This window comes from Monodelphis domestica, chromosome 1 (genome assembly GCF_027887165.1).
Source record: "Monodelphis domestica isolate mMonDom1 chromosome 1, mMonDom1.pri, whole genome shotgun sequence".
NCBI classification, from domain to species: Eukaryota; Metazoa; Chordata; class Mammalia; order Didelphimorphia; family Didelphidae; genus Monodelphis; species Monodelphis domestica.
In genome coordinates this window covers 408,992,792-409,016,960 of record NC_077227.1, presented here as the reverse complement: position 1 = coordinate 409,016,960, position 24,169 = coordinate 408,992,792, and the positions used below count along the sequence as shown (strand labels likewise).

At 46.0% G+C, this 24,169-nt stretch overlaps 1 protein-coding gene across 3 annotated transcripts in view; it reads left to right on the top strand.

Moving 5' to 3' along the window:
• Window positions 1–17,949, top strand: part of HM13 (histocompatibility minor 13) — a 32,679-nt gene extending 14,730 nt beyond the window's left edge. The window contains exons 4-13 of one of the 3 annotated variants that reach the window (XM_001363074.4): window positions 798–886; window positions 1,982–2,067; window positions 2,182–2,307; window positions 2,845–2,902; window positions 4,439–4,522; window positions 5,932–5,968; window positions 9,619–9,721; window positions 11,937–12,022; window positions 16,216–16,362; window positions 17,503–17,949. In XM_001363074.4, the coding sequence (XP_001363111.1) occupies window positions 798–886; window positions 1,982–2,067; window positions 2,182–2,307; window positions 2,845–2,902; window positions 4,439–4,522; window positions 5,932–5,968; window positions 9,619–9,721; window positions 11,937–12,022; window positions 16,216–16,362; window positions 17,503–17,608 (922 nt within the window). In that variant the 3' untranslated portion in view covers window positions 17,609–17,949. Of the gene's footprint in view, window positions 1–797; window positions 887–1,981; window positions 2,068–2,181; window positions 2,308–2,844; window positions 2,903–4,438; window positions 4,523–5,931; window positions 5,969–9,618; window positions 9,722–11,936; window positions 12,023–16,215; window positions 16,412–17,502 lie in introns of all 3 variants that reach the window. The other 2 variants (XM_007474474.3, XM_001363152.4) reach the window with 2 other exon arrangements.
• The last annotated feature ends 6,220 nt before the right edge of the window (window positions 17,950–24,169 follow it).

The window sequence follows — 24,169 nt, the reverse complement described above, 5'->3', positions numbered from 1 at the left end:
CAGACACTTTCTAGCCATGTGACCCCTGGGTAAGTCACTTAATCCCAGTTGCTTAGCCCTTGTTGCTTTTCTGACTTGGAGCTGATATTCATATTGATTATAAGATTGTATGGGGGTCACCCTATGAAGAGCCCCTTTTGCAGATTGGGACATTGAGAGAAGGGGCAGGGAAGTGGCTTTCTAAGTAATGATAGTAACTGCTCACCTTTAAGCACTATACAGTTTGCAAACTGATTTGTTGTGGATTTCATAGCAAATGAACAGGACAGGTAATCCTCATTTTATAGGAGAAGAAACTCAGATCCAGAGGAGGGGAGTAATTTTAGCCCAAGATCAATATGACTAGTAAATAGCAGGTCTAGAACTTAACCCTAAGCCCCCTGACTCTTGGCTCGGCATCTTTCTGCTCCTTCAGAAGCAGGTTCTAAATTCCAGCACAGAAGCCTTAGGTGTGGAGAGTGGAGATAAGATCCAAATATGTGACCAGTGAAACTTCCCTCATGTTATCCAGGCAGCATGTTGTACTCACTGTCCATGTCACTATAATCATCTCAAGTTATCTCTTAAGTCTCAGTTTCCTGGTCTATAAAATGGGAGAGGTTTACTAAGTTTGATCTGATGACCTTTCTACCTTTAAATCTTATGAACTATAACTCCTAGTCTGTCCTTTCTTCTGGGCCAGTCCTCAGCCAGGAATTCACCACACTGGGATGAACCTCAGAGCCTTCAATCTCATAACTCTGGTTGTGCCTGTTTTGAAGGGAGACTCTACTTGCTAACTTCTCTTTCTCTTCCAGCCCCATCATGAACAAGTTCTTCCCAGCAAATTTCCCTAACAAGCAGTATCAACTACTCTTCACACAAGGCTCTGGGGAGAATAAGGAAGGTAGGTTCTTAAGATGACATCCCTGTAGGCCTATGAAGAAAACTGATTGTCTTTTAGTTTCTTTTTTCCTTCCTCAGTAATTTCTGTCTCTAAGGCTCTCCTTGGGCTTTAAGCTGTGAGTTCTTAAGCATTCCACCTCCTGCTTCTTCCCTTTCTGACCCTGAGAGTGGTCTTTCCAGCTCTAGGGTTATGCCTTGGGTTCTGATCTGAAGTCAGATCCTGCCTTATGACCTCTTGCTTGCCCAGCCTCTAAGGGGTAATAGTCCTTCTGTAAAACAACAACATTTACTAACCCTGTGGAAGAGGAAATGCTTCTAGAAGCTCTGACTTCATCACCTTCTCCATGAAATCTTTGCATGTGTGTGTATACCCCCACTGCTAGTGTCCTGTCTTCCAAAATTGTTGCCAGTTTATTAAAAATAGGTAGGAATCCCTACTCTTTGAGGGCAGAGGCTATTCTACCTGTCTTTGTGCCACCAGCTTGGCATATGGAAGGTACTTCACAAATGCTTATTGATTAAGGGATGGATTAATCCTAGGAAGATAGCCTTCATCCATTCCTTCCTGTGGGTAATGACTAACCCACCTTGGCCTCGTCACCCTTGTTTACACTGCTCTGATGCACTCATGGAATACTCTGTATTAACTCTATCTTCTCTATCTTACCTAAAACTTAAATCTTCTCTGTATCTGACACAGGGCTCTAAATGCCCTGTAAATTCTTAATAAATTTTGGTCAAATTAAACTGAATTGTTCTTCCTCCTATTTCTTTATTCCTAACCCTATTATTCTTTTCCTCTCCCTTCACCTTAAAACTGTCAGAAGTTTGCTTAGTTTTATAAGTTATTATATCAGGAGAAAGAGGTTTTATTTCCCACTTAACAGGGAGGGCTTACCTTTAAAAGGAGCCAATTTCTTAGCAAGAATTGCTTCTTCCTTAGTAAGACTCAGGACCTGCAGACCTGATCACATACCTCTTATTCCCCACAAATGCCTGAAGATCTAGAACACAGCCTCATTCCAGCAAAGGGCCTGGATCTGATAATCTTTTACCTTCTTCTCTTCCCCCCCCTCCCCCCCGGCTGTTGTTGCAGAAATTGTCAATTATGAGTTTGACAGCAAGGATCTTGTGTGCCTGACCCTGAGCAGTGTTATTGGAGTCTGGTATCTGCTAAGGAAAGTGAGTCTGGGAAATGGGGGAGCTTGATAGGGGTGGTGAGAAGGAAGATACCAGCTCCCATCAAGAGCATACCTCACCTCCCGGGCTGGGTGGGGGGATGTTGTTCTCCAACAGCACTGGATTGCCAACAACCTCTTTGGCCTGGCCTTTTCCCTCAACGGAGTGGAGCTCCTGCACCTCAATAACGTCAGCACGGGCTGTATCCTACTTGGAGGCCTCTTTGTCTATGACATCTTCTGGGTGAGCCTCCTCCTGGGGTTTCCTGGAATGCACAGGAGTCAGATATAAGTCCCCTTTGCTGTTGCTGTTCCCAAAAAATTTGGTCTGTGCTTCATAGCAAAAAAAAAAAAGTCTAAGAATGTATAAGCTGGGAGGGGCTTTAGACATCATTTGTATGAGGGGGTTCTCTAGGTGACCTCTAAGGTCCCTTCCTGCTCTGGATGTCATCTCATCAAGCCTAATCTAATTTACAAAGGGATAAACTGAGGCTCAGAGAGAGGAAGTATGACCTTTCCAGGGTCACAGCTAATCACTGTTAGAGCCATGAGTCAAACCATGGTCCTCTGGTGTCTAATCCAGGACTCTGTTCCACCACTGTAGTTTCTTAAGGTCACTGTAGTTCTGAAGTGCCCTGACCATGGCTGGTGGGGCAAAGGCTAAAGAAGAGCTTCTGGGAAGATCCAGCTCCTTCCTGATGATACCAAAAGCCCTTGGTTAAGTGAGGTTTTTAGGTACTTTTCTCCTCTTTTCACTATCTTCTGGGTCTCTTTCTCCTAGGTTTTTGGCACCAATGTGATGGTCACTGTGGCCAAGTCCTTTGAGGCACCCATAAAATGTGAGTAAACACACTATCCTGGGCTACCTAGGCCCTGCTCTATTACTAATAATGCCTCTCTGTAGTTCATAGATTTTCCAAAGAACTTTTCTATCCATTCTCTCATTTAATCTTCCTATCCTCTTTGTAAGGGAGACAGGTAAGAGTATGCCCATTTTTGCTACAGAAATTGAAGCCCGGGCAAGAAAAATGGAATTTCCCCCATCCCATACATGGGTAGTTGGATTTTTTAAGCCCAGATGCAAAGAAGGAAAAGATAATGTTAATAGGGGAGGAGGGATGTAGATAACAGTATGAGAAATGGCACTAAATTGGAAGTGGACATGGATTGTGGGAAAGATCACCCTACTCAACCCCCAGAGCTTCTGCTCTGAGAGCTGCCTCAAGAATGGGCCCTCAGCATCTAGGGTTGAGTGCCAATATCCTTTCTTCCTTAGAAATTGGGCCCATGGGGGGAAGCTGAGTAGCTCAGTGGATTGAGAGCCAGGCCTGGAGATGGGAGGTCCTAGGTTCAAATCTGGCCTCAGACACTTCCCAGCTGTGTGACCCTGGGCAAGTCACTTGACCCCCATTGCCTAGCCCTTACCACTCTTCTGCCTTGGAGCCAATACACAGTATTGACTCTAAGACGGAAGGTAAGGGTTTATTAAAAAAAAAAGAAAGAAAGAAAGAAATTGGGTCCATGGCTCTTTGCTCAGACTTGACTACATCATCCCTGAGTGTGGAAAGAAACTAAAATGTCTAGGTGTAACCACAGTATCACCTGTAGCAAGCTAAGGACCTGCAAGAAGGGCTAAATTCCCAGGATCCTAGGTTTTAGAGCTGGAAGGAATCTTCTGGAGATCATCTAGCCTATCTCCCCCATAATGCCTGCTACTAATTATATTAATGATTCACATTTAGATAGCACTTTCCCACACATTTCTCACAAAAGTCCAGTGCAATATCCATCAACAACTATCTTCATTTGAGTAGGAGGGTCCTCAGAGTTTATCCTGTTTAGTAGTCTTAGAGATGAATAAACTGAGTCTGAGAAATTAAATAGCTAGCATTTATAGAGAGCTTTAAGATTTACAGAGTCCTATATATGCTATTTTTTTTTATCCTCATAACAACCCTATGAGGTAAGCATTATTATCTCCACTTTGCAGATGTGACTTACTTACCCCAGTTCACATAGCTAGTGTGTGTCTGAAACTACATTTGAGCTTGGGCCTTCCTAACTCCCAAGTCCAATGTTCTTGCCCGTGGTGACACTTGGCCACCCCAAGTCATGTCCTCTGACTTCCTCTGAAAGTCTAGTGTTCTTTCTTTGAAGTCATACTGCTTCTCAAAAGAAAGGAGAAAACTGAGGTGCCCTAGTAGAGTAGACATGAAGGTGAGGCTCTGGATCCTGGGTTGAAGGCCCTTCCCTTCTCAAAGCAGTTGTTTGAATTAAACATGGAAATCATCTCATATATTCTGCCCTGCTCTTTTCTAAGAGGACTGCCTAACTAACAGCTAAGGCCCTTCCACATCTTTCCTTTTCTCCTACAGTGGTTTTCCCCCAAGACCTGCTGGAAAAGGGGTTAGAGGCTGACAACTTTGCCATGCTAGGACTGGGAGACATCGTCATTCCAGGTACTGTTTGAGGTTTGGGGGTGAGGAAGAGAGCAGTCAGCAATCAGAAAAGGATCTATCCTGAGGTTCAAAGCAACCACATACAGATACACATGCCACCCAGCCCCAGTTTCTTCCTTAAATTCCTTTTTTCCAGTATTCTATAGCTCCTAACAAAACTCTTCCATTATTTTCACTCATACATGTTTTATGGGAGATGCTAAGTAAATACTGTTATCTACATTTGACCCATGAAACTGAGGACCAGAGAGAGTAAGTGATTTGGCCATTTGGTTGGGACTCCAACACAGATTTCATGCCACAAAACAGGCCATGAAGTTACTAGGGATAAGTACTTTTCAGGGCTGGAAATCCCCAAGGAGCCATGAGAAAAATGCTCTTAGAAAGCTCTCTCTCTGTAGCCCTATCTGTCCTGCATCGGGAGGCCCTGGAAGAGATGACCACCTCCCAGTGAAGTGGCAGGCCTTTGCTTCATCTCCTGTGCCAAGTGCCAAGGACAGTGCTAGAACTGGAGACCCCTGCTTAGGTGTGTTTGCAACCAGCTATGGGCATGTGTGCCCAGGCATGGAGACCTGAATGGTTATGACAGGATTCCCATATATTTGTTTTTTGAAAGAGGGCATTTTGCAACTTATCCTGGACACCTCGTCAGTCCTGACTGAAGTCTGCAGGTCTGAGAACCTGACCAAGGGCTCTTAGGTGTATAGGTGCTACCAGACGTGGTCACACACAGGTGCATGGGTAGGTGTGCTTATGATGCTGGGCAGGCTGGAAGAGCCCAGATGGTCTGCCCTGAAGAGTCTAGGCTCTTTGGGGGTTTCATGAAAATCATACAGAATCCAGAGAAGCAAGCCTTCCCCTGGGAAAAGACAAAGGAAGACATAACCTCTTTGGGCCCTTGGCAGTTTCAAAACCCTTTCCAGGCCATTCTCATTTAATATGCATGACAGCCTCCTGAAACCAGGGCGAGACTGCCGGTTATTATCCCCCTTTGACAAAGAAGAAAACCAGCATAGGGAAGCAGCTTACCCACAGCATTCAGTAGTGAGTCAACTGGAGAGCCCAAAGGAGAAGCCAACTTTTTGGAGCCAGCACTCCTTGGCATTGACCACCAGATGGCGCTGTCTCCACACATAAAGCACCCAGAATTCTGGTCTCTCCTTGTCAGCTCTTACTCCTTCCACACCCACACCCACACCCAAAGAAACACATCCACATGTGCCTAAAGGTATCTTTGGGGTATTTTTATCTATAGGACCTTCAAGGTCTTGTGGGCTGACCCTCTATTTTACAAGGAAGATGATGTTCAGAGAGCTTCAAGGATATGTTGAGGGCTATCTAGCACCCATTCCCCATCTATGCCCCCTCATTCCCCCCCCAACCTCTGACTCTCACTCTCTCCCTTTTAGGTATCTTCATTGCCTTGCTTCTGCGTTTTGACATCAGGTGAGCCAGAGACTCAGACAGATAAAGAGACCTGAGGTGTACTAAGCAAAGCTAGCTCCAGCCACACTTTTCATCCTCCCTCCAGTATCTCACTTCCTTCCTCTTCCTAGAATGTCTTCATTACACTCCTGAAAAAGAATGTCTGAGCTTTATGCAAGCCAAAACCAGGCAATGGCAAGTTAACCAGCTCTGGACTACATCAGGCTTCATCCGAGGTCTGGATTACAGTTATCTTAGACTTGAAAGAACCTGAGATACTCTCTGTTCCAACTTCCTCTGTTAGTCAGAGGTAGAAATTGAGGTGAGGAAAAGGGAAGTGTTTGAACCAGTCACAACCACATTCTCCTGTCTCAGCCCAGAGTTATTATTTGTCTTCAGGATGGCAGACAAGGGTTAAGGCTGATAGCCAGAAGCCCTGCCCTAGAGAATCAAAGAAAAATCCTGAAGGTCTTCCCTAGCCTCAACCAGAATAAATTTTGATGTTGACAGGGAGTGAGGGAAAAAGACTAGATCATAAAAGGAGACACCGTGCTCAGTGATAACTTTTTGCTTTTTGAGCCTTCAGCATTTGAATGGCCATTTTATTTTATTATCTCATTTATTTTACTTTATTTTTAATTTTACTTAATTAGATGATTTAGAATATTTTTCCATGGTTATAAGATTCATGCTCTTTCCCTTCCCTCCCCCCACCCCCTTCCCGTATCTGATGTGCAGTTCCACTGAGTTTAACATGTGTCATTGATCAAGATCCAGTTCTGTATTATTAATATTTGCACCAGGGTGACCATTTAGAGTCTACTTTCCCAGTCATAGCCAAGTGATCAAGCAGTTGTTTTTCTTCTGTGTTTCTTTTCCCACAGTTCTTCCTCTGGATGTAGAGAGCATTCTCTCTCATAAATCCCTCAGAATTATCCTGGATCATTGCATTGCTACAAGTAGAGAAGTCCATTACACTCAATTGTACCACAGTGTATCAGTCTCTGTGTACAATGTTCTCTTGGTTCTGCTCCTCTCACTCTGCATCACTTCCTGGAGGTTGTTCCAGTCCCCATGGAATTCCTCCACTTTATTATTCCTTTGAGCACAATAGTATTCCATCACCAACATATACCACAATTTGTTCAGCCATTCCCCAATCGAAGGGCATCCCCTCATTTTCCAATTTTTTGCCACCACAAACAGCATGGCTATGAATATTCTTGTACATGTCTTTTTCTTTATTATCTCTTTGGAGTATAAACCCAGCAGTGCTATGGCTGAATCAAAGACCAGGCAGTCTTTTAGAACCCTTTGGGCATAGTTCCAAATTGCCTTCCAGAATTGTTGGATCAATTCACAACTCCACCAGCATTGCATTAATGTCCCTACTTTGCCACATCCCCTCCAGCATTCATTACTTTCCTTTGCTGTCATGTCAGCCAATCTGCTAGGTGTGAGGTGTAACAGTTAAAATTTAGGGGAGATGGGGAGACTGAGGCATCTGAGGCAGGTAGAAATTAGAAATGATACCTCAGAGTTGTTTTGGTTTGCATTTCTCTGATTATAAGAGACTTAGAACATTTTTTCATGTGCTTATTAATAGTTTTGATTTCTTTATTTGAAAATTACCTATTCATGTCCCTTGCCCATTTATTAATTGGGGAATTTTTTGTACTATTGATTTAGTTCCGTATAAATGTGAGTGATTAGACCTTTGTCAGAGGTTTTTGTTATGAAGATTGTTTCCCAATTTGTTGCTTCCCTTCTAATTTTGATTGCATTGGTTTTGTTTGTACAAAAACTTTTTAATTTAATATAATCAAAATTATTTATTCTAGATTTTGTAATTTTTTCTAACTCTTGTTTAGTCTTAAAATCTTTCCTTTCCCAAAGATCTGACAAGTATACTATTCTGTGTCCACCCAATTTACTTATAGTTTCCTTCTTTATATTCAAGTCATTCATTCATTCTGAGTTTATCTTGGAGTAGGGTGTGAGATGTTGATCTAAACCTAATCTCTCCCATACTGTTTTCCAATTTTCCCAACAGTTTTTGTCAAATAGTAGATTTTTGTCCCAAAAGCTGGGATCTTTGGGTTTATCATAGACTGTCTTGATGAGGTCACTTACCCCAAGTCTATTCCACTGATCCTCCCTTCTGTCTCTTAGCCAGTGCCATATGGTTTTGATGACCACTGCTTTATAGTACAGTTTAAGATCTGGTACTGCTAAGCCACCTTCCTTTGCATTTTTTTCATTATTTCCCTTGATATTCTTAATCTTTTGTTCTTCCAAATAAATTTTGTTGTAGTTTTTTTCCAATTCAGTAAAAGTTTCTTGGTAGTTTAATGGATATGACACTAAATAAGTAAATTGGACCTACCCATGAGCAACTAATGTTTTTCCAATTATTTAGATCTATTTTGTGTGGATAGTGTTTTGTAGTTGTGTTCAAATAGTTCCTGTGTTTGTCTTGGCAGATAGATGCCTAAGTATTTTATATTGTCTATGGTGATTTTAAAGGGAATTTCTCTTTCTAACTGGCTGCTGGGATGAGTTGGAAGTATATAGAAATGCTGATGATTTATGAATGGCCATTTTAAACCACTGCAGAGTACTGTGGTCAGTGGTAAAGAAGCTGGAATTTATATGACACAGGTCCTACCTTCCTGGAGCCCCCACTCTGCTGACATTTAATAGGTGCCTCTCCTAATCAAAGCCCCATGCTTTTAACCATAGTGTCTAAAATAATGAGTTTTGAAACAACCAAGATAAAAGACTCAATTCCATTCATGTCTGTGTCAAACAGGAAACAACTCACCACTTATGAAATAACGCTCAATTTATCACAGCAAACAGGTTGGGTAGGAAACATTATCTTACTTTGGGTCTAGAGAGAGAACAATAAAACAAAGCACAGATACTACACTTATAGAACTTGATGTCTAGGAAGGGAAATAAGACATATACATAAGAAACCAATGTACAACAGAATATGGCAAATGCATGAGAGAGATTCCATTCAGAGGTCTGGAGATTTGAAGCAAAAAAAAACCCGAACTGGAGGGGAAGAAGAAAAGGTCACCAATGAGGGGGCAGCATAGCTAGACTTCAAAGAACAGGATTTCATTGGGCAGAGGTGGAGCAAGGACAGTCCAAGAATGGAAATAGAGTAAAGCCTCAGAGTGTATGGGATAGATATAGAGGGTGGAAAGAGCACCAGTGGAGTTGAAGTTCAACATGAAGGAGAGTAGTGGGAGATTAGACTAGAGAGATAGTTTGGGGTAGAGGAAGACAGCAAATGATAGGCTTTGAGAGTTTGGCCTTTACCCAGTAGGCACTAAGGACCAAGAGAAGGATTTTGAGGGTAGTCTCTATTTTCAGACCTATACAATAGGAGTCAGGCATGATAGAGAGGAAGAGTTATAGGAGGATAGATTGGAGGCTATCTTAGATAAGGACTGGACTAAAGTGGGAACTATTGATTGAACCAGGAGGGCCAGATGCCAGAGATGATCTTGGGGACAGAAAAATAGCATTCAAGGCAAAAAGCCCCAATTCCTTCTCAGCATCTAAGATTCCTGAAAGTAAGAAGCCCACAGATTCATTTGAGGGAATATAAACAGGAAGTTGCCTGCTTTCCTAATACATCTTTCCCCACTTTGCAGCCTGAAGAAGAACACACATACCTACTTCTATACCAGCTTTGTGGCATACATCTTTGGCCTGGGCCTCACCATCTTCATTATGCATGTTTTCAAACATGCTCAGGTAAGTCACAGGGCCAAGTTACTCCTAGTGAGAGCAGCCCCAGAGCCAGATTCTAGCAGTCACCTTCTTCTCTTCTCTACCCCTGCCTTCTCTACTCCCTGGGTTGGGATGGGTGGAGAAACAACAGGACATAAGGAAATGAGCCCTTGCCCTTAAAGAGTTAGAAGACCTGGGTGCAGAGTTCAGTTCCTATCCTCTGCCACTTAACTTATGGGCATCTCAGTTTTCTTATCTGGAATAATTATACTTACACTATGTAATACAAAGGATTGTTGGGAGGAAAGTTCTTTGCAAACCACAGTGCTCCAAAGAAACATTAGTGTATACTTTTAAATCAGAAAGAGAAATTGGGGTGGGGGTGATGGCAGGAGTTGCCAGCAGATGGCACTCCCTGCTCTAGCCATCACTCCAGTGTTTAAGCCCCAAGGTTATGGAATCATGATCCTATTGACTGACATACATCCCTTTTAATGAAACTTTTTCTCTTTTTTCTCTTAATCCTTAACTTTCCATCTTAGAATCAATACTAAGTATTGGTTCCAATGTGGAAGAATTGGAAGGGCTAGGCAGTTGCCTGTCACACACCGAGGATGTATCTGAGGTCCAATTTGGGCTTAAAGATCTTCCATCTCCAGGCAAGGCTCTTTATCTACTGAACCACCTAACTGCTCCTCCATGTCTCTTTTGATCCTTACTGACCTTAACTGATGGGCTGGAGGGGGCAAGGGGGAGAGACAGAATAAGAGAAAGAGTGCTAGATTTAGAAAGAGTTAGAAGATGTGAGTTCAAATTCTAGCTCTCCTAGGAACTTAACAACCTCTGAGATGTGGGCCAAATTATTTCCTTTCTCTGGACTTCAGCTTCTTGCTATCCATTGAGGGAATTGAACCAAATTCTCTCCTGAGTTCCTTTAGCCCTGAAATACTATGGCTATAAATCCTTAATTTTTTCAGTTGAGAAAACTGAGGCACTTAGCATAGAAAAATAACTTCCCTCAACTCATATAATGAGTCTGTCAGAACCATTACTGAAAACCAGGCCTACCATCTGCAACCGGCACATGGACCATTCCCCCTCAGTTGTTTTTCCTTTTCAACTTTAGATAAATTTCACAGTGCCTTTCCTGGAAGGAGTGGAGGAAATGATCTTTCCTGGGCAGGCTGGGTTCTTCAGTTCCATCACTAGCCCCTGGTATTACTGTCCAGCTGGGTTAACTGTAGGAGGGTCTGCAGGGTCCAAGAAAATAGAGCATAGATTATCTAAACCGGAAAATACCTTTAGGGTGACTTAAGCAATGCTTATTCCCCAGTTGAGGAAACTGAGGCCTAAAGAGAGGAACTAACTTAATCTGGGATCTCCACAGGTTTCCTTAATCAGAAATGATAGCTTTGTAGGCTGGGGTCCTTTAGGAGACTCTGCTGGGGGAGCCCTAGCTTCTTACTGTCTTGACAAGAGCTAATGATGTCAGTAGACTCCCTTGAGCCCTGCACCCTGATCAGCCCATGCCTCTGTATCTCATGAGAAATAACTCCAAACACTAAGAACTAACCTGCTTTAGAAGGTATAACCTTGAGCCAGCTCAGAAAGCAATTCTCAGGCTGTTTTCCTTCCAAGGCCAAACAAGGAAGACCAGTCAGATGTGAAGTTTGGGAGGGAGAATAGGAGGAGGAGGTATGGAAGAAAGGAGCATGAACTCCTGGGAGCATTGGAACCTTAAGGAAGAGATAAGTCTCTCTTTCACTCTCCCTTCTCTTTCTTTCTCTTTCTTCCTCTCTTCTCACTCTTTCTTGTTCTCTTTCATACCATGTTCTCTCTCTCTCAACTTCCTCTCCTTCTCTCTCTCCTTTTCCCCTTTGTCTCCTCTTTCTTTATCTCTTCTTTTCTCTGTCTCTGTATTCCTCTCTGTCTCTGCCTCTCTCTGACACTGGTTATATAGTGCTTTACAGTTTTAAAAGCACTTTCCCAATGACACTTCAACAAGGTAGGTAGTGCAATATTATTCCCACTGAACATATGAGAAAACTAAGTGATGGCTGCATGGTCAGGTAGTTAGCATCAGTCCCAGGCTAAGCTCTGTTTCCCTTTCTTCTATAAAGCAATGGGCTAGATTCCTCATTCATGCAAAACTCTCCCCCAGTTCCTAGGGAAAACCCCCTATTTCCCAGCGTAGTCTCTTGGAGCTGACAAGCCTTTGTGTTTTCCCCCACCTCCGCAGCCAGCATTGCTCTATCTGGTCCCTGCCTGCATTGGTTTCCCCCTGCTGGTGGCCCTGGCAAAGGGAGAAGTCACAGAGATGTTCAGGTAAGGGACTGGCCCCACCAGCTACCATTCCCACAGCACATGAAGGCCTGGGGTGTGTTCACAGGTGCAGCCAATGGGCCCCAGGGGTGGAGGCAGTGCCTTCCAAAGTCTGTGGGTTGAGGGGGGAGGACCATGGTGGGGTGTTTGTACACGTCTCTGGGGAAACATCACTCCCTGGCATTCTCTGCCAGTATATGGGAACCTGTCTGTGGGCTCTGGTGGCAATCTTGCTCTTGACCCAACCCTCCCTTCCTCTAGATTGTTGGGATGGCAGTGAAAGCAGTTAGCTGAACATCATACCCCAAGGCAATTTGGAGGACCAAGGAAAGGGCCTTTGATCCTGCAAAGTCTGGATCATCTTCCTCTCTGGGGACCATGGCTTTTGTGGAAAGACCAACACAAGAGCATGTAGGATCCAGTGAGCTTCCTAGCCCCATGCCTACTGAAGGCTAAAATAGCCATGGCTTCTTCCACCAGCTATAAAACCACTTTGGGGAGAGCCTTGTCCCAGACCCCCAAGGGACTAGCTGACATAGGAAAGAGTGACAGACTTAGAGGCAAGAGACCTAGATTCATATCACACTCCTCTGATACTAGCTGTGTGAACTTGGGACTCTGGTCTAAGTTCCCTCATCTGTAAAATGAGGAGCTTAGACAAGATGGCCTCAGAGGTCCCTTTCAGCTCTCTGTGACCCTATGATGCTTCCACTTGATTACCCTGGCTTTTGACAGACTTCCTAGGGTAGGCTTTGTGAGGCAGCAGAAAGCACTACTCTGGGACTCTTAGCAAGTCTTTGTGTGGATTCCAGATTTCTCCTTTGCAAAAATGAGAGGCTTGAATTGGATGATCTCTAGGTCTGTTCCAGCCTCACATTCTTTATTCCATGTTTCAATGTCCCTTTCAGCTTTGACATGATCTATATTTTAAAGTCTTTTCCAAGGCTGCCATTATGTGTTCCACAAGCTATACTCCTTCCCATATCTGATGTTCTGTTATTCTAGGATTCTCTGAGTCAGTGAGCCCTATTGAAAAAATGGCTCGGTGCAAATCCACATATCTTCATCCTCTCCTATACTCCACCCCCAGCCCCAGCTACAAGGCAGGGGTCTATACCTGGCAGCTACACACCTGCATTAGGGAGTGGAAAGGTTAGATAAGCTCCAAGGAGACTGTCCAGGCTGGTGCCATTCCTGGACCACAGGCTAGAGACACATTGTCCCAGGGTGGAGCTGCACCCGCCCACCCATAGGCTCTGCATATCTTTCAGGGCCACAAATGTCTCCCGCTGGGCTTGGCCTCTGAATTGAGGGAAGACAGAATTCTAGGGAAAATCTCCAGGAGAAAATTCCCATCCTCCTCAGTTTCTTACTAAGTCGTAGGCGGAAGGAAGAGTCATTTGGAGAGTGAGATCTCAGAAAGGGTGTAAGCATAACTCAAGGCTTGGCACATGGAGGCAAAGGATCAGGGGACAGTCAGGTTTTTTCTGTGCTTAAGGCTAGGCATCCTGGGTAAGCCCTTGGAGACTGCAGTTCTTCCCCCCTCAGCCTGGTCACCTTGGGCAAATCACTTTCCCTCCAGCTCCCAGTGTTCTCTGTATATGAAGGACTTGACCCCCATGACCCCTTAGGCCTTCCAGCCCTGATCTGCCATGTTCCAAGGACATTCCAGACCTGCGTCCTCTCTGTTCTGTCATTCTGTGATTTCACATGTCCTGCCTTCCAGACTCGGACCAAAATTGTGACAGGACTTAAGTTCCCCATCTGTGTGTGCCCTTTCCTCCTTCCCCTAGCCTGTGTCACAGCCCCAGCCTAGCCCTCCCTCTGATTGGTGTGACTCCCTCAATGTCTGCCCCGGAAAGCTGATCTCTTCCCACCCACCCCACCCCCTATCCCCCAGTCTCACAAAGAGATGGCAGGTGGGCAGCTTTGTACCCCCAGGGATCCTCAAAATAACTCATTGTGGGCAGCTGCTGCCCAGGGGGTCAGACATGGCCCATCCCTCCCCCAGCACCACCACCCGCAGCCCTCCAGGTTATTGGCCAGGCCTTTACCCTGTCCCTTCCCCACCTGTTCAGCCTTTGATGTTTCTCTGGGAACCCAGTGCTGCAGGCACCAATCGTCCCGGTCCTGGCCTTCCTGTGCACCTGGGCGCCCTGAGCCGTGCTGCTGACACACCCGTGACTCATCCCCACCCCCGCACCACACTCCCTCTCTCCCTCCCTCCCCGGAAGCCAGCAAAGCTCATGGTCACAGCCCCATGTCTCCTTGTGGGGTGAAGGGGAAAGGGGAGTGAGCCAGACCCTGGAGCTGGGAGAAACAGGGGCATATTGAGTCCCTCTTCTCAGGCCTCCCACACCCCTCCCTTGTATGACAGGCCCTAGCATCCTCTTTGGCCCTGAGCTGTCCAGTGGTGGTGGTTCTGTTCCAGGCCTCCACCCCTTCCTGATGGCAGGCAGGCAGGCAGGCAGGCAGGTGCTAGGAGTTATGGAGGCCAGGGCCCCATGGAGGACAAACAGCCCAAATTCCTAAGAGACAAGGTCAGTCAAGGCAGCCAGCAATAGTAGCAAGTACACTGGTTTGGATCATAGCCTCAGAGATCTGGCTAATAGTAGCTTACCCTTCACATGCCATTTTAAGGTTACAAAGTACATTTCCCTACAATCCTATGAGGTAGGTAGAACTCACTATTATTCCTATTTTTACAAAGTAAAAAACTTATTTAGAGCTGGAAGGGCTCTTAGAAATTTAGTCCAAGCCCTTCATTTTACAGAGGAGGCAACTGAAGCTGAAAGGGGTTCAATGATTAATTTTAAATCCAGTAGTCTTTTTAATATCCCATGCTGTCAGTCCTGACTCATAGGTTCAAAAAACCTGGTTTGGAACCCTCACTTTGTTGACCACACCCGGTGAAACTGAGACAGCTGGTGGTTCAGTGGATACTGCACTGAGCCTGGAGTCGGGAAGACCTGAGCAAAAATCCAGCCTCAGACACTTAATAGCTTTGTGACCCTAGGCAAGTCACTTACCCTCTGCCTGCTGCAGTTTCCTCATCTCTAATATGGAAACAATATTAACACTTATTAACAACATTAGCACTTGCCTCCCAGAGTTGTGGTATGGATCAAATCAAACAAGGTAAAATATATGAAGTCCTTCATAAACCTTAAGGCTCTAAATAAATATTTAGCTGCTTTTTAGCATTTCATCACTTCCCCTCTCTTGATCTTGGCTTCTTTCTCTATAAAATGAGGAGATAAACATAAGATCTCTGAAGGCCATTCCAATTCGTGATTCTCAGATAAGGTAGAGCTAGGTTTTGGTGTTGTTTTAAACCATTGTAAGGAAAGGGGCAAGAAGCAGGGGTGTAGGGAGAATGGAGACTATGGAGAGCAGGCACTTAAGCCAAAAGGCTACTAGGAAGCACCCCTACCTCTAGGAGACACACACGCACTCACTCTCTCTCTCTGTCTCTAACTTGGTTCTTCCCCTACCCCCAGGGGGCAGACTAGTATAGTGGCAGAATACCAGATTTGAAGTTAAAACCCCCTAGACTCTGCTCTTCACTACCTGGGTGACCTTAGACAGGTGGCTTTTCCCTGAACCTCAGTTTCCTCATTTTAAAGTTTTTTAAAGTTGTACTGGATATTCTCAGGTCCCACCAGATCTAAATCCTTGTAACCCTCACCCACTCGCCCAAACCTTCTTAGACTGGGTAGATCTACTGCCTCCAGGACTATACCAGCTATTAATAACATGCAATGCCTTTGGAGTATCTTTGTCCGTTCTTAGATCTGTCCCTGATGCCTACTCAGCCTTGGCTATCTCTAGAAGAGGAAGCAAGCAGGACCCCTAGCCTTACAAGAAGGAACTGAGTAGAAGAGCAGAATAATTCTGCCTTCCTCTCCAAAAACATTCCCATCACTACCCTTTGTCTCTCTCCTTGCTTCTTTCCTTTCCTTCCTCATCTCCCCCAAACCTACCTACCCATCCTTGCCCTTCTCCAGAGTTCTGGTCCCCGCTCTACCACTGACTTGCCGAATAACTGTGGGCAAATCCCTTCCTTTTTTCTGGGCCTGTTTCCCCATCTAAAAAATAGAAGGGTTGGACTTAAATGGTCACTAAGATCCTTTACAGCGCTAAGATTCCGTGATTCCTCCTCTTTTCCCTCTCTTCTTCCTCTGTCTTTTCTGCAGCTATGAATCTTCTGCTGAAATCTTGCCACATACTCCTCGGCTTACCCACTTCCCCACTGTCTCGGGCTCGCCCGCCAGCCTTGCGGATTCCATGCAGCAGAAAGTGGCCTGTCCCCGCCGCCGCCGGCCACACAGCCCCAGCGCCCTGTAGCCCCCAGCACCCTATTTCCCCTCTGTCTCCCCTCTGCTATGTCAGGTAGGGCATCCCATTCTTCCCCCTCCTCCCTCCCCTCCAAGTCAGCCAACCCTGCCATTCTGTAACCCCACCCCTAATTCCTAAGGGCCATTGGCGCCTTGCTCCTTTCTCCATGGGGCGCCAGTCAGTGGTGGAATGTCAGCCCCGATTTAGCTTGTCCAGTTTCAGCCATAGAGACAGGGAGGACTCCAGAGGAGCAGAGCATTCTTTCCTTTTGTCTTGTCCATAATCCTAGGTTCCAGCCCCCAGGCCTCTTCATCTTTCTGGTGAGTTGGCCATCTTATACTTGCCAAACACCTCTCTTGGGATCTCTGAACACCTTGTAGACCTTAGTTCCTCCTAGGGCAAATGTGTAAGGGCTGTGTAGAGGCATTCTCCCTGTTGGAGAAATGGCTGGCTGATCAAGGTAATTACCCAATGGAGCTGGAAGAGAAGAGACAGGAAATCTCCACTTCAGATCCATTCTCTGTCTACGAGGACTTGATACTTGGAATGAGGGAAGAGAAAGATATGTCACTGCAGGATACATCAAGCTGATAGTTAAGATAGAGGTGTGGTGAGGCTGTTTGTTGCCAAAGAAAGATGAAGAAGTGAAGCTACAGGGTGGCAAGGTACAGTGCCTAGAGCATTGAATGTGGAGTCAGAGAGACCCGGATTCAAATCCTTGCTCTGCTACTTATTAGCTGTGTGCCTTTGGGGAAGTCACTTAATCACTAGCCTCAGTTTGCCCCATCTATAAAACAAGGGGGTAAAACTAGATATCCTCTAAAATCTCTTCTAGCTTTAAATCCTAACCCTATAAATTAGTCATAGTAAACTGTGAAGTCCTGGTCCTTCACACTGTTTGGGACCTGAGCAGGAAAAGAATCTTAACTGCTAAGTGTGAAACCAGAAGAATGGAGGCTCTGCCCTATTTCTCCTGGAATAAGCAGGGGTCCTCCCTCTCCTCTCTTTGGCCTGTTCTTGTGGTGAGTGGGAGGGTGGTATTGAACCTTCTTCTCCCTCCCTCTATTCCTGTCTATACCTTAGAAGCCTCCCTTTCTTCTCTGATCTGACATTTCTTCTCTCTCCCCTCTTTCCCCCACCTCCAGTTACGAGGAGACAAACCAGGAGAAGGAGTCTGCCAGTGAGTGCAAAGAGGGAATGCCGCTGTCATCATCATCCCCCTCCTCTGAGATGGAAAAGAAGGAGCAGTAAGGGTGGGCTTGGAGTCAGGCAGGGCTGGGCCCTCCTGCTACCAGTTCAGGGGCTGGGGGAGAGAAATGAAGGCCCTGCAGAACTGGGTGTGGATGTTCTGGGCCTGAGGCTGCCCTCAGGCTAGGCCCTTCTCCTCCCTCCTAAGCCTGGCCTTGGAATTTTCTTTGTTTCTGATCGTGTATCTCCTTTTATCCTCCCTCCCCAGAACTGGGCTGAGAAACCCCAACTACCCTTTATGACGAGGGGGGTGGGTGGTGAGGGGGGGGGTCTGGTTTTTAAATTTTTTTGTATTACCATGAACCCCTCTCTCACATTAAAAGTCTATGTCAAGTGGAAACCGAGGACAAGGAGGCAGCACATTTTTGTCTCCTTCGCCCTGGGCTTTGGGGAGAGGCGTTGGAGAGTAGATGCCACTTGGCCTTCCCCCACCCCCCATCCTAGTTTCTCTTGAATCTATGCTGGATGCTAATTTACATGGTTCTTTTCTGGGAACTCTGGAGAGCAGTCTCACCCCTGGGGTAAGCTCAGACCCAGGAATGGTCCCCGGTCCCCCTTTCCTTCCCCCTGGCCCAGAGCAGCCTTCCCTTCCTGCTGTGTGCACAAAATCCAGGGCAGGGAGTTTTCAAAAGATATAACAATCTTTGGTTTAGCCTTTAAAAGGATTGCAGACAGCCAGCAGGAGGTGCTGACAATCTTGCCTTCCCTAAATGTAGATCCTCCTCCAGCCTCTCTCCTTTCTTCCCCAGCTGCATTGAGGTGAAATGGGAAACAGCCAAAATTGGCTCAAAGATTGTACTTCTTATATGTCCTTTCAATCCATGTGAGATAGAGAGGGACAGAGATAGGGAGAAAGAGAGGAAGGGGGAATGGGTCTTCCTTGCTTCATCAGGGCCCCACTTTTTAGCTCCAGGCCTTAGAACTAGTTCCATTTGGGAGTGGGAAGCCATACCTAGTAAGAAGGCAGAGGAACTCAGTATGTAGTCCACTGTTCCCTAGAAGGCTTCTCTTTTCCTTATCATACTCTTTCAACCTAGCTGAGGTTTGGGTTGCTATCATGGGATGAAGGGCACATGCTTGAGAATCTCAGGGCTGAGATTTTGGCTCAATACAAGATTTAGAGCTGTCTGAAAAAAAGGAGTGACTAAGTGCCTACCTTTTAGGGGGATGAGCTCACCAGCCTTAGAGGTGTTCAGCAACCACTTGGAGGTGCTGTAGGGAGAGGGTTTCCTGCTTAAATAGGGGTTCGATTAGATACCTTTTGAGATCCCTTCCACTTGTCTCTGATTTGGGGAAGCCTCAAACCTAAATCCCAGTAGCATTCCTCTCTAGGCATGAGGTCCCATCATTTAGCCATTGTTAATAAGGCCAGGATCATGGGTTTGAGCTTGGGACCTTGCTCAGCTGCCTTGCCAAGGGTAGCTCTTGAGCAAATGAGAGCTGTTGGCTGAGGATAGCTTTTCCCTGCTATTAGAAAAGAAAGACTCCAGGTCTAGCCTCCTGGTAGCAAGTCAGGATAATCTTCCACAATAAATCCATTCAATTAATGCATGTGTTGGCTTTAGGGTTCTCTGCCCTCATTGGGACCAACAGCCACTCTGGTTTTTTCAGGTAGAAACCAAGGTGCCCCAGCTGGACCCCAGACAAAGGCTACCCCACCCCACCAGGGCCACAGACAAACTGTCTTTGAAAGTAAGGGATCCCATTTGACATTAACTCAGCTCTGCCCTGCCCACCCTGCAGCTGGGTGCTGATTTGAAGATGACTCAGAAGCAGTCAGTGCATCACAGGGCCTGCTTCCTGAACAGCAGGAAGGAGGAGCTACTGCTGGGTAGGGATGGCCCACAGGCCCCTCAGCCCCAGGCATCAACCACAGGAACAGAGAAAGTGCCTGACCCTGGGGAAGGTATTCAAGGAAGCTGGTGAAGCAGGCATCCTAGTGGTTGGGAGGTGTCAAAGGTTTGGCCTTTGGACTCTAGGATTTCAGTTAATAGAATTTAAAGCCTCTGAGTTAGCCTTCAGAGATGACCTAGTGATTAGGTTCCTAAGAGAAAATTAGGAAATTTTCCAAAGAGGAGACTACAATCACAGCAAGTGGAAAAGCTGGGCTATTTCAGCCCACACCTCCTAAGTCTTCTGTTGCCCAGTTCCCTGTCTGCTCTGCTAGCTATCCTCTTAAACCAAATAGCCAGTCTCTTCTCTGCCAGGATAATGAAAGGAATGCTTGCCATTGATTAGGGTGGTGATACTTAAATGTCTTCCAATCCCTCTGAAAATATCTCAGAGACCTTAAAGAAAGTAACAAGACCTGCCCTGGACTCTCCACAATTTTACTCCCAGCCTTCCTTTCTGTGAAACCCCACAGCTTCCAAAGCTCAGGTGACCCTTGAGGCCTTCTCTTTCCCTTCCTTCCCCCCCCTCTTTACCCCCACACACATTTACACACTCACTGAAGCTAAGTCAGAGCTCCCCCGCCAGGTTCCCTTGGGCCATGTAAGAGGCAGCAACTCTCATCCCAGCATGCAGAGTGGGGAAAGGTGGGAAGAGGAATTTGGCCCAAAAGCTGATTCCAAGTCCTTAGGGACTTTAGGAGGAGGGAATTTGAGGACTGCTAGTATGTTGGTTGTAAAGAACAGCTGTTGAAGGATTGGCACTGAAAAGGGGACAGAAGCAGCTCTCTATAAGGACTATGAAGAGAGACCCTACTTTCCTTATTCTTTCACTCATCTCCAGCATGAACTCTTCCCCAATTGAGGTGATATGGCTGATCCCTCAGAGAGGCTCGTACCTTAGGATGGCACTCAACAAATCCAGGAAAGAGCCTTAAACAGAATCCAAAAGGGTCCTGGGTTGTATCTAGGAGACTTGGAGGGATCTTGGATTCTAGGCCATGAATTCTGTGGGTATTGCCTCCAGAGGAACACTGGATCGGGTAACTAGCATAGGGCTCACATAGGGCTCTGGTTTGAGTTTTGAATGTGTTGGTAGCTAGGAGAGACTCAAAGGCATTGCTCAGGAATCCTGTGGTAGAAAGGAAGTTCCTAGAGGTAGGGCCTTTTTCAGTTGACATCCCTGCTGCCTAGTAAATAGTTGGTGCTCAATAGATGCGGACTAGACTGATGTCCCTCCACCCACCAGCCCTCTTGGAATTTGGTGTCAGTCTGTGACTAAAAGTAAGGCCACTGGCACACTGGGCAGAGCAGTAGGCTGAGCCAAAGACCTAGGATCAATCCAACAAGTATTTATTGGGTGTCTTCTATGGACCCAGCACTGTTCTAGGCACTGTAGGGGTACAAAGACAAAACCTAAACAGTTCTTGCCTTCCAGAGGCATATCTTCTACTGGGTTCATGGCCTAGTTTGGTAACTGCCTAACAATATGACAATGAATAAGTCACTTACCCTCTGGGAGCCTCCAGATTCCTTGCTTATAAAATTAGGGGATTGGACTAGATGATCTCTGAGTTCCTGACCATCTCTGGTCCCTAACCCCAACCTCCTGCTTCCTGCCAAGTTGAAGGGGTGGGGGAATCTACTGGCCAGAAATGATAAATCCTGGAGTGAGAGGAACAACAGTTAATGTTCTCCTGGGCCCCTCTTTTCAAGGAGGTAGATAAAGAAAGAGGCCAGACCCCCCCCCAACAAATCCCAGCTTCCATTACCCACCCCTACCCCAGCAGCAGCAGCACACACCCCCCCCCCCCAAGATCCCAAAGTTTGCCAGAACAAACATTCAGCAGAGAGTGTTTGCTGCCTTGGCAGCTTGGCCTGGCCCTGGCTGTCCATCCACAAAAGCCGTATTGAAACAGCTCTGCCCCACACCGGCTGCGGCTGCTCTAAGCGGCGCCTTGCATTCTGCCATCTAATGACCCCTTGCAGCCTCCCCCAGATGTTTTCTATGACTTCCAGCCCAGCTTCCAGCGGGCCTGTCCGCAGGAACAAGGGAGGCCACTTTAATTCTAATTAAATACCTCCAGCTAAGCAAACAGTGTGGAGCAGAGCAGGCCAGGCCCAGCCTGGAAGCCCAGCCCACAGAGTCTCTGAGTCTAGACTCCAGATGTGATTTCACCAGCCTCCAATGTCCCATGGAAAAATGACACTCAGGCCAGGAAGGGCCATAAATGCTGAGGAAGATGGGAAGGGAAGGGGGGAAAGCTGGAGAGAGGAGCCATGACCTAGAGCAGCATGCTTAGGGTGCTGGGTGGCCTTTTAAGGCCCTCTTCAGAATACTAGGGCTGGGGATTGGACACAGATTTTAGAGGATCTAAGCAGCCCTGTATCCATGAGCTCCTTGAGTTCTGGGAATCATATGCTAGAGGTATCTTTGGGAATGGTCAGCCACAAGTTGCCATTACTCTCCTACTCCATGGCAGGCTGAGTCAAGGAAAAGGAGAGAAAGGTCATGGCACCACTTTTTGTTAGCTATGTCGGCAAATACCTTCATATCCCTGGGCCTCCTCATTTTCCTTTTCTATAAAATAGGAATAAGGCTAGGATATCTACCTCCTAAGGTGGTAGAAGGGGTAAGTGTTTTATAATCTATCAAGCCTGAAGTGAGCAATATGAACTTTTATTCAAATCCTTCCTGTTAAAAATGTATTTAATTTGGAAAGGGGGAAGGAAAGTAATACAGTGGGAAAACCGTACATATAAAATTATTGAATTTATTTAACAGGGAAGGAGAGTGGGAAAGGCTGAAATCTAAAGGTTTTACCCACTAAATCAACATCCTCTAACTTACACTAAACTAAAACCTAAGTTCCTAAGGACAAGTCCAACAGGGAATCAAAATCTCACAAATAGAGAGTCCTTGGTAAGTCAGATACTGAAGTCCCAGGTGTGATGTCCACAGATGGTCTCATCAAAGTAGGAAGGTCAGATAGATATTCAAAAGCCCAGTAGCTTGATAGATGGGTTTCAAGAAGTCTCAGCCACACACCTTTTCTCCTTCACCTCCCCAGTTCAGAGTGACAGTTGGGGAACTGTTCCTAGGAGTTCTGACTCAACCAGGTACAAGAAGATTCTGGTCTCAAGCCCCTGTCAATCATCCCTTGCAACCTTTATTTCCCATTGCTAAAATCCCTTCCTCTCCTTTCCACATCCTACCTACCCAGATTTCCAGTTCCTACTTCCTCCTAGTCTAGATAGATTGCTCCCCAAACAGGCCTCCATGTACCATTCAGTTAAAGTGATAGCAGAAGTCAGAGGGAGGAAACACCATCTGCCTTCTTGGGATAGAGATGGGGGGTGGGGGGGTGGCCGTGCCAGGCTAATTGTGAATCCTGTTGGATTCTGCCAAGCCAGAACGGCTTTTGGATTGTGCCTTATGTTCTGACCTCCAAGGACCAGCCTAGCCAAATCCAGGGGAAGCTCATTGCCAGAGGGTTGTTTGCTATCATAGTGACAGTTTTGATTCCAGTGACTCATGAAGAGTCTACAGAGGAACTAAGAACGGTGGCCGAGGAAGGATCACTCAGTTGGATGGGGTTCTGGGTCCTTAAAAGGATCAGCCTTGCCCTCCAACAACACAATTGGGTCATAGACTGCCCTCCACACACCACCCCAAACTGGTATGAATCCGCTTCCTGGTCATGGCCCGCTCATCTTCTCTGCCTGCTGCCTAGCTGTCCCTCCACTCCAGAGATTCTTAACTGTTTTTGTGTCTTGAATCTCCTTGGCAGTTTGGTGAAGCCTATAGAACTTTCCCAGAATAATGTTTGTAAGTGCATAAAATACAAAGGAAATCTGTTACATTGATATAGCAAATATTTTTATGACATCCAATTTATGCCATGGTAATCGATCATCTAACCAGACCTCAGGTTAAGAAGCCCCACTTACCTCAGCCTGACAGGCCCACATTCTATTCTAGACCTCTCTTTACTTTGGGCAAATAGCTTCCCTCTCCTGGATTTAAACAGACAGGCTACCCCCAGAAGTTCTTTCAGTGATTCAGGGAGCAAGGCCCAGGTGAAGAACATTTACCCAGGCAGGCCTGGTACCTTGTTTGCAATTATCTATCCTAGAGACGTGCCTCAGGGTCCACAACCATTATGTGATCTTGAACCAAGGCCTTCCTGATGAATGTCAATTCTCTACACTACCAGATGCCTCCTCTCTGTTAATACCTGACATTTCTGTTATGTATTCATGGTTTTGCAAAGGCCTCTACTTACCTTTGATACCACTACCCCATGAGGTAAGTTCAACAGTCATTGTTCTGCCCATTTTACAGATAAGGAAATACTCAAACTGAATGACTTGCCCATAGTCACACAGCTTCAGAGGTGGGATTCAAACCTGAATCTCATCTTTCAAGGCAGTCACTCTACTACCCTGCACTGCCTCACAATGATCTAAGGTCCTTTCTGGCTCTGGCATTCTCTGTTCTGTGACTCCCAGCAGGGGAGCATACTGGGTTCATGTGATATCCCCCCTCCCTGCATATTGGAGAGGTTCCCCTGCCCCCACCCTGTGGTGCTTCCTCCTCTCAGTTCCTATAGGCTTCATGGCACCCTAAAAGAGATCTCTTTAGTCCAACTTGGCATGGAAGCTTGGGGATGGT